General features: G+C 40.2%; 1 protein-coding gene across 2 annotated transcripts in view; it reads left to right on the top strand.

The window, feature by feature from the left end:
- The window catches only part of DOK6 (docking protein 6), a 299,546-nt gene that overhangs the window by 74,100 nt on the left and 214,672 nt on the right, over nucleotides 1-10,774 (top strand). Inside the window, exon 2 of one of the 2 annotated variants that reach the window (XM_042463442.1) lies at nucleotides 2,693-2,807. The exons of the other annotated variant lie outside the window; for it this stretch is intronic. Within the exon in view, the coding sequence (XP_042319376.1) occupies nucleotides 2,706-2,807 (102 nt within the window). The 5' untranslated portion in view covers nucleotides 2,693-2,705. The remainder of the gene's footprint in view (nucleotides 1-2,692; nucleotides 2,808-10,774) is intronic. 2 annotated transcript variants of the gene reach the window in all.

The following is a 10,774-nucleotide window of genomic DNA, read 5'->3' as shown; positions in this document are numbered from 1 at the left end:
CTTCTTCTTCTTCTTCTTCTTCTTCTTCTTCTTCTTCTTCTTCTTCTAAGTGTGCCCAGTATATTGGTCCTTTTTACTGTTTGCAACAAACAGTAACTCAACTTGGAAGATGTATTTTTTTTTCTTCATGCCACTTTTGTACAATGTCCTTTCCCCTGATCTTAGTACTTTCATTAGCAACATCTGAAAAGTAACCCAACTGCCATAAAGTGCTTTTATATCATTTTTTCTTGTAATGGTGGATTTTTGTGATTGTAGGTTTTGGGATATTGGGACCTGCGATATATGAGACATATAGAACTCCATTTCAAGGTACAGACATGTGATCCTTTCCACCTTTTTGATTTTCTTCCCTTCTTTCCTTTTTACTGTTACAAGATGCTTCCAGTTTCATAGCAGTCTCTTGCAGTTGGCATGCACACATGCATCTTGGACTGCTTCTGCCAAGCTCTTTCATCTGAGCATTCTGTCCATCCCCCTGCTGTTGCAAACATTGCTATCAAGTTCTGTTCAGGAAGACCTGGCATATGGATAAGCATAAGCAGAATGTTACTGCATTTTTCAAAATTGAAGACTTTATCATTTTACATACAGATGAGCTCTAGGGTGCCATATTAAATGCTTTGAACAATTCTGTTTGTTTTCATTAATTATTTTCAAGCACCCTTTTTGCCTTCAAATATTAACCAAATCTGGTTAGTTTTGAAGACATATCAAGAAATGCATGAGAGATTTCATGTGATGGAATTAAATCTGTATTATTAAAGAGACACTATAAATATTAATTACATTTCATTTTAAGTAAGCTGTTCCTGTAGTTGGAGATTTCTTGAAAAGGAGACAAGCCAAAATATTAAATCCTTTGCAGAATCTTACCCATTCATATTGACAGTGATTAAGTTTCTTGTGAAAAAAAGTAAATCCTTTGCTTAATTTTTAGTCAAGGAAATGTTTACATAAATCAACAAAAGCTAGTGAATACTAACGGCACATTTACTATCTGCCTTTGAGCTACACAGTTTCTTGTTTAGAGATGGGAAGCTCATTAAAAAGTTAATAATTTTATATATAAAAAAGAATGTCGATAAGACATAATATTCAACTTTTACTTCTGGTGAATTTTAAAATCTGAAAGGTCTCTGAAATGAACTCTTTCAGTTTATCATTTTGGATTACACACTGCTTCAGTATTTCAGGTCTTAATTGCAATGGGCTTGGTACCAGCACAAAGGCTTGATGGGCTTAATAGCAACTCATCTTGATGCCACAGCTTACAGTTTCCTATTGTGCTTAATTTACTCAGCAGTGGTGGCAGATGTTGGAAAAAGTGCTTGTGCTCCCATTGTAATTCACCACAACACTACCATGGGCAGCCAATCTGATGCCTCACCTTTTAGCTGTGAGGTGTTTCCTCCTGGCATAGTCAATTATGTATTTGGGAGAAAAATAAGAAGGGGGAAGCAAGATATTGTAGGGTAAATTAAGTTTCCTAAGGCTTCAGCCTTTGTAAAGGAAACAAAAATATTTAAATATCAAAGGCAAGCCTGTTAAGGTCTAGCTTTAAAACAGCAGAGTAGCAGAAAGGTGCCTTTGTCTAACTATGGGCTGAAACAGATGACCCAAATGCGCCATGCTGGTGCCAATTTTAGGTTTAGGGACCACGTGGCAACAGCACGGCCCCTAACCCTAGCATGGCACAGCAGCACTCTAACAGTGGCGTCCTGTCCATGTGGGCACCGCAGTTATGACATAAGCGATGTGTGGCATCCGCACATCACCATGTGTCGCTTATGTAATGAGTGTGCCAGTGGTGTACTCATTACGTCCGCTTTGTGGCACGAAAAGAACCCGGGTTTTCCAGGTTCTTTTCCCTTCGGAGGGAATTAGGCCATGAGCAGGCCGCCCTTTTTGGGTAGTCTGTCCCATTCCTATGCTTCCCTAAGAACTGAGACTGACTCAAAAAATCACAAACACATAGCTTGTAGTTTAAAATAAAACTTTACTAATGGCTTTATTCTATATACAGTGCACCTGCATCATACGCGGGCACATCTTACACGTCTTCCAGCATATGCTGGAAGCCGTGCTGGAAGAAATGGCACCGTGTACCAGAAAAGCAATACCGCACGTCACTGCAGGCACAAGCCCCATTATCTTTAATGGGGCTCGAGCATATGCGAAATTTCCCTTAAGCGGGGATGGTGGTGGTCCGAAACGGATTCCCCGCGTGAGGAGGGACCACTGTATACATAAAAAGTATATATCCTAATCTAGCTAGTGAATAGTTCAGGTTGAGGAGAAACATTTATCTCACCATCTTTCCAAAGAAAGTTGAAAAACTTGAGAGAGAATCTGTGTTGGTTCCAAAGGGGGAGTGACCTAAATCACATGATTAGTTTGAATGAGAGAGGGGGGATAGTTTGCATGCAGGAAATCCCTATCTATCTAAGGAAGGAGAGAGAGAATGCAAAAATCTTCCAACAACTGTTCATATGGATATGTGGAAGGTATTCCAGCCCGAATATGTTCCTTGTATGCAATTAATGTATGCAATTAAGACTAATTAAGACTCAATTCTATTTCTTATTTTTGTCATAAAATATTTAAATTGTGTTGATCTACACTGATAGGTGCTGGTGGAGGACAACATAACTATGTAGGATTTTCTTTTCTTTGTCTTTTAAAAATATAGGTAACCAACATGAATGTCATGGTTAATACAAGTGCAGGGTAATCTTAGGCTTCTCCTGTGCTCTTGGATATGTTCCAATTTGTGGAGGCTGAGGATGTGGACAGGATTTGGAGAGGTGAGAGCTACTGCATGTATACTAAACCTGTGCCCTTCCTGTCTTATAAAAGCCAGAGGGGACTGGCTGATGGGATAAGGGAAGTGGCTGATGCCTAATTGCAGCAAGGAAGAATTCTATCCTGCCTTTAAAAAGGATGTGGATGTCATGCCCAGCCAAGAGCAGGGCTCGGAGGACTCGGAGGAGGCCGTGGCTCCTCAAGTGCAGGAGGAGATGGAAGCTATACCAGGTCCTAATCCTGCCCTGTCAGACCCCAGCCCTGATCTCCCAGCCCCAGGGGTTGAAGCTCAGCCAGGTCCTAGCTCTGTGGGGATCCCTCCTGAGGCTCAGCAGCCTAGTGGTGACTCTGGGGAAGAACCGAGCCTGGAGGTTCTTTCCTTTAGGCAGAGAAGAGCTGAGAGTTCTTGTGTGCGTCGATCCAGGAGGCTTGTAGAGAGGCAAGCTGCTGATAAGCCACAGGTGGCACAAGGGAGGGCGTCTCTCATTTAAGCAGCTGGGGAATGCCAACCCTTTGCCAGCAATTATTGCAGAATCCTTCTTGGTGATTGCTATCAGCACTGGCTTCTTGTTTTCTGAACCCTTGTTTGTCTTGGACCTACAACTTTGGAACGAACTGGACTATTGCTACCTTCTGGCTGCCCTGACCTTGGACTGAACTGACTTCCGTGAATTTTTGGCTCAGAAGACCAGTGCCAGCCCCAGCACCAGAGCAGCTGAGGTGACTGAGGAGGGAGAGGGGCCAGGTGAGAGTGGCTCCTTTAAACCACCTTGCTAGCTGCATCCCCAGACGGCCCAGTGCCAGCAGCAGCACCAGCACCACCATGCACAGCTGTGAGGAGGCGGGGACCAGTGAGAGTGGCACCCCTCAAAGCCGGCTCACCAGTGAAGCCTCCAAGCCAGCCAGGACACAAGAGCACTCCAGCGCCAGCAACATCATGTGCAGCTGTGAGGAGGCAGGGACTGGTGGGAGTGGCACCCATCACAGCCAGCTCACCGGTGAAGCCTCCAAGTCAACATGAACTAATATTATAACAGCTGGAGGATATAGTCGTACAAGGTGGTTGTTAGAATCAGATAGCATTGTCTGATAGTATTTGATAATATTTAATAGTATTGCCTTAATTGTTATCTGTTTTATATTTTATTGTATTGTAATGAGTTTTTTGCTGCTGTTCTTGTATTTGTATATTTGATACTGGGTTGGGAGTATTTATTAACAGACTTTAATATTCTTAATTTAACTGTATTTTGATTAATTTAACAGTAGTTAAGGTAAGGGGTTGAATTTTAGTTGTGTATTTGCTAATGTAATTATTTATGTCATTGTTTATACATCTTTGTAAACCGCTTTGATCTGTTGGAAAAGCGGTATATAAATAACATTTTATTACTATTATTATTATTAACTCTAGTATCCTGATCTTGGCTTTGTTTGTGACTTGCTTCTCTTGGACTAACAGAAAGGTCTGTAGATGTTTCCCAGCTCCTTTCTTGCTGAGCCATCACTATCAGCATTGGTTTGTGTGTGTGCTGGCCGCAGTCCAGGACAGTGGAGCAGTCTTTACTGGAAAAAAACCTCCCTTAGCCGAACAGCATTACAGAACTACCAGCCAGTCTTCAACATTCCTTTTTGGAGTCAAGGTTCAGGAGCATGTGGTGGCCTCTCAACTCCAGAGGTTCCTGAATGAAACAGATTATCTAGATCCTTTTAAATCTGGTTTCAGACCTGGTTGTGGCATAGAGACATCTTTAGTTGCCTTGTTGGATGGACTACATATGGGTCTCTATTGATTCTGTTAGACCTCTCAGAATTTTTCAGTACCATCAACCACAATATCCTTCTGTGCCTCCTGTCTAGGATGGGACTTGGAGATACTGTACTATGGTAATTACAGTCCTCCTTGGAAGGGAGAACTCAGAACATGGTGATTCGGGATTCCAGCTCTGCGCCCTGGGCACTGACTTGTATGGTTCCTAAAGTCTCTGAAAGATGAAGCTTAAGCTTTCATAGACTTAAGGGCGGAATAGATGGGCAGGAAGGAATGGCCACTGGCCAGAGGCCGTTTCTGCCCAGAGCATCACAGGACCTGGGTAACCAGATGCCGTGGTCTGATGCTGGCCCCTTCAGTAGTCCCAAATGGACTGTGGCAAGAAGTGGAAAAGATCTGCTCCTTTTGGCGCTGAGTGTGGGCTGCCTTAGGTGGCCCAGGAGCAACCTTAACATGGCTTCTGTACGGTTTGGGGTTGTGCATCATCTAAACGCCACATCCCCAAGCTGTGCAGAAAGTGGCTTTTTATGCATCTGTTTCCGGCATAAGTCTACTTTGTCAGACTTACTACAACATTACTACTAATATTTTAAAGGTAGGATGCTATTGTAGTAACATAGATGCTGCTCTTTCCTTTAACCTCAAAAATGATTCTTAAACACAGACATGTTGACAGTGAAGGTTTCATACTAGATGGAGGGCCTGACTCACCATGTATGTATGGCATGCTTGTACATGCTCAGGTTTAAAACAGGTTTCAATGGTAGATGCTGGCTTACACTGCCTGAACATCTTTGAAAGCCTTAATACATGTAAGTATTTGCAAGCAAATGTCTGCAAATTTTGATAAAGAAGCTCAACAAACTTTACCATCTGTGCTTGTGGAATCTAATAAGATGCAGCAGTGACTCAGTGGCTGGAAAGGTCATGAGGTTTTAAGACTTGTTTCTCTTCTGTGTTTTTAGTGAGTACATTTTCAAACAGGGCAAACTGCCTGAGTCATTTAAAAGCCTATTATATTTCAAATCAATTTTGCAATGTCAGTATTAGATGAAGCCTCCCAGTTTGAGGCTTATTAATTAAAGGCTTCCTTCTATAGTACTTTATCTGTAAGAACTGATTGCTTGTCAAGATTGAGAACTTTTTGAAAATGGTTATACACTTACCCTGTGGTTCAGAATAATGTGCATACGATGAGCCCATTCATATTTTAGAGGAACCCCCCAAAGATACTCCTAAACTATCCTCTCTTTTTGATGGATAATAATATCATGGATATAAAGGAGAATGTGCAATATTTATAAGAATAGTCTTTTTTGCAAAATGACAAAGATGAAAGAGATAAAATTATGCAAATAGGCTATTGAAGAAAAGGGCAAAATTCATCCCCTCCATGTGAAATGGGTTGTGTTTCAAGTGGAATTCTGGCTGGGAGAATGCAATAAAAGACTGATTCTCATTCGGGGGTTTTTTGGATCTCTCTCAAAATGTATTAATATTTTTGCAAACAAGACCAAAAACAAGACAAAGAATGTAAGAGGTGGAGAAATCCCAAAACATTCTGTACATTTGGCAACAAAGACACTTTTTTCCTGCCAAATTAAGGTATTTATATGTTTTAAAGAAGTACCATACCAAGAAAATTTGACTGCCACACTGAATTGTTGCAACCTTTTCTTCTGTATCCCTAAATTGCTAAGAAGTTTATATGTGACTTGTAAAGCAGTTTTATGATATTCTTGTTTCTCCTGGTCTCAAATATACTGTAATAAATTACTTTGCAGAACTCAGTGCTAATCAATTTATTATTCAATAGTGAAGTGAAAGGCAGTGCAAAAACTAAATATCATTTTTTTTCAATTAAATGTACATTCGCCCCTCCTTTAGTAGTATTTAGTAGTTTAGAAATGGTGGTGTTATGGTGGTAGTTAAAGAAGTGATATTAGTAGTAGAAAGTAAACAAATAATAAGAAAAACAATAGGAAAATTAGCTTATCTTTCATTTTTCCTCCTTCATTCAATAAATTTCAGCTTATCTTTCCAAGCCATAAAGTTTATTAAAATGATAAATAAGAGCAAGCCTATGGTCCATACTGCCAGGAATGCTGGAGGAGCGCCGTCCCAGTTTTCAGCTTATCCACAAGGAGTAGGAGAATGTTGGCAGACAAATCATTATGACTTTTTCAAAACTCTTATGAGGGCTTTATTAAGGAACCAGTTTTTTAAAATGTCAACAAAGGATTAGACTGCAAATTGTAAATACATCTTCAAAGTAAAAAATGGTTAATTAGCATATTAAAACAAAATTTAGCAGTGTTTTAAAAATAAAATGAAATCTAGAGCTTGGGAAAGTTACCTTTTTAACTTTAATATCCACAATCCCCTTGCCTGGCAGTTGCCAGGATGGCGGGAATATTCTGGGACTTGTAGTCCAAATGTACATTTTCCAGGCTCTCCTAAATTGTAATTGAGGCTAACAAAGGTGTTTTTAACCAGAAAACATAAATGTTGTATATATACATGGGTACCATCCAGGTGTGGATGTCTAATAATTAATATTTATGAAAGGTGCCTGTTCACTTATGTTTGTGGTGTCTCAGCTGGCTTTATCATTATATCATTTCCCAGAGACATAAGCAGTAAGAGAGTTGTGTATATACTTGGAAAACCTTAGCCTCCTTCCTGCTTCTGAAACTGGGCTAGAAATAAAGTTAATGGCCTGTCCACAGTGACAGTATTTCTCACCCATTTCTAGATGACACCAGCCACAAATTACATAGCTTCTTCTAAGCCTTAAAAAACAAACAGCAGTGAAGTTCCATTAAATGATAGCATTATGTCAGGGGGGTATACAAGTTCAGTAATGAATTTGCAGAATGGCATAAATAACTACCCTCTTTGGCAAGGCCTATGAGGGTCACTTAGAAAATACCTGGCTGCTGGATGCTAAGGAATATATCTGTGTCAAGTGCAATGAGCCAGTTGAAAGGAACTTCCATTTAGCACAAAAATACTGCAACTGTCCCTTAAACAGAATGTGTGTACTATTTTCAGCCTTTCATGACTTCTACTGGAGGCCTTTTATTAAGGGTATCATAACCTAAGGATGAAAAGATGGTTAATAGTTATTCAATTCCTGGCTGAAAACTACTTTTTCCAATAGTTGATAAGCCAGGTCACAGCAGGAAGAAAATGGTGGATGTTATTCATCCTCACTTGCAAGAAAGAAATAGTTGAATATTTGCATCCCTTTCTCAGTATGTGACAGCTGTGTTGTAATTTTTAGTTAACTCATATTAAGACCCACATGATCATACACTTTGTTAGCCACAAGAATGCTAATGCAGCACACTGCTAATGCTAGTGCAGTGTTCAGTACAGATAGGTGTCTATAGTGCCACTGAGGTTGTTTGCAAAGCTGAAGTTCTGGCAGAATGTTCACAATCAATTATCACCATGTATTATGCAGACAGTGTGCTGTAATGGTGTAGGCATTGGACTGTGACTCTGGAAATTAGGGTTTGATTCTCTACTCAAGTATAAAAACCCACTGGGTGACCTCTCAGCCTCAGAGAATAGCAGTGTCAAACCCACTTGCCAAGAAAACCTTATGATACCCTTAGGATCATCACAAGTCAAAAATGACTTGGAGGCACGAAACAACAACAGTGGTTCAGAGCCAGCATGACATAGTAGTTTGAAAGTTGGACTATGACTCTGGAGAATCATACCCTTATTTCCAGATACAGTTTCAATTCCCCACTGAACCATGAAATCCACTGTGTGACATGATGATGATGCTTTACATGCTCTCATCCTCAGGTGAAGCAATGCCAAACATCCTCTGAAAAAATCTTGCCAAGAAAACCCCATGATAGATTCGACTTAGAGTTGCCCTAAATCAGAAATGACTTGATGGCATATAACACGCACACATATTACTAAGTTTCATAACAATATGACTGCTGTGCTTGAAAGGTGATATGGACTGAAGCCTGGTTTTTGAGAGAGGTCAGAGGTGACTTGCTCGACTTTCTAAGGAATGGGTGTCTTGTGCATGCTGGAATGGCTGGCATAGTTACTGAGAAGCCCTTAAGATGTTTGAGGTTGGTATGATGAACAGCCACAGAGTGAGCTTCTATCATGTTACCCAAAACACCTTTGCCTGTGCAGGAAGCAGCAATTGCTGTCAATGTAATAAGCAAACAGGATCACAGCTATGCTGTAGCAAGATGGCGGCTTGTACACTTGTGGCAGAGCTAAGAGAAGTATTGAATCTTATTAACTGAGGGTACTAATTGTATCATTGCACTGTCTCCATATACAGTGGTACCTCGGGATACGAAATACCCAGGTTACGAAATTTTCGGGATACGAAAAAATCCCATAGGGAATCATTGTTCCGGGTTACTAATGTTTTTTCGGGTTACGAAAAAACTTTTGGTGCTTTTTTCGGCTTTTTCGCACGGAATCGCGGCTTTTCCCCATTAGCGCCTATGGCAATTCGGCTTACGAAGGCTTTTCAGGTTACGAAAGCGGCCGCGGAACGAATTAATTTCGTAACCCGAGGCACCACTGTATACTAATGTGCTGCATCACTTTGTAGAAACTGCTGCTATTACTAAATCCAAGTATTAGTCACATAGGCCCTTTACTCCTTACCTGTACATTCTTCAATACATTCTCTGAAGATGTCAGCCGCAGATGCTGGTGAAACATCAGGAATAAACTTTTCCAGAACATAGCCCAAAAAACCCACCAAAAACCTATTCTTTAATCTCTTTTACTGGTTCATTCATTGCAGTCTGTGAGGAGAAGCAGACTGACTTTGTGAAAGATCCTGTATGTAACAAAAATATATATGGCAGTCAGCAGCATTTTACACTTACAATAAAAGGATTTTATAACTTTTTACAAACAGCTCTGCCTGCTTTCATAAGGCCTGCAAGAATATAATACTTTGGAGGATATACTCTCCATTTCTTTCTAATTAGAAGAGAAATGGAAAACTCAAGACCAGTTTCTCTTCCCTTCTGTAACTAAAAATGATGACTAACTCAATATGTGTGACTTTACTTATGAGATTAATGAAAGATAGGTAGTCTGAATAATGAAAATGAAAGATGCCAGGTATAATGCAGCATTAGTGGGGAAAACAGTTCAGAGGAGAGAGAGAATGACACATACTATGGCTGAAAGAAAGCATCTTGGTTTGCAATTCATATAATGGATGTCATTGCTTAGAACCTCAAATATCTTCCCTTGCCATTTCTTTCCTTCAAGAACTGAGGGTGATTTCCCTCTCCGAGTGAGCTTAATCCAATTTAATTCATTGTACACACTTACAGATGTGCCCATGGTTCTATTGTGAGATTTACTCCAGCCAGAATAAGCTTGCTGCACAAATACATTTGCTGGCTGTTAAAAGCCAAAGCCACATACAGAGAACAAAATGCTTTGGATGTTCAATCAGTCTCTGTGAACAAGTGAATTGTAAGTGAGTGTCAATAGAGACAGAACCAACTCAAATTGTACCCTTTCATTAATTTATTTGATTATACAGATCAAGCTGCCTCTTTAGCCTCACTCTTTCTTAAAAGGCAAGGTAAGCATAACAAAAAGGACAGGCAAAGAAGACTGGGAGTCTATTCTAGCCTAGGTGTCCTCTTTACAGGACCACATGATACCTCCTCTTTGTTATCACATGGAAAAGAACATCAGATTTCAGATTCTGCTGCACTTTTGCTGTGTAGTTATTCAGCTTCAATCTGGTGATTAGACAGCAAAAGTCTTCTGTTTGGAGTGACTGTCCCATACTGTCACACACTTGCCCAACACCGATTGTTGTTGTTGTTGTTGTTGTTGTTGTTGTTGTGTGCCTTCAAGTCATTTCTGACTTTTAGAAACCCTAAAGTGAATCTGTCACAGAGTTTCCTTGGCAAATTTCTTCAGAGGGAGTTTGCCATTGCTATCCTCTGAGGCTGAGAGTGTGTGACTTGCCCAAGGTAACCCAGAGGGTTTCATGGCTGAGAGGGGATTCAAACCTTGTTCTCTGGTCATAGTCCAATGCTCAAACCACTACACCACACAGGATCTGCTACAACACAGAATATATAGCTGATAAATGTAATGTGAAAATATGTGCTTTGAGAATGAAGATTTTCATAAGAAACCTTGTTTAAAAATGAATAAATAATT

The sequence above is a fragment of the Sceloporus undulatus genome, chromosome 4 (assembly GCF_019175285.1).
Source record: "Sceloporus undulatus isolate JIND9_A2432 ecotype Alabama chromosome 4, SceUnd_v1.1, whole genome shotgun sequence".
In the NCBI taxonomy this organism is placed as follows: Eukaryota; Metazoa; Chordata; class Lepidosauria; order Squamata; family Phrynosomatidae; genus Sceloporus; species Sceloporus undulatus.
Note: the sequence above shows the minus strand (reverse complement) of the source record. Positions and strands in the feature narration are given on the sequence as shown.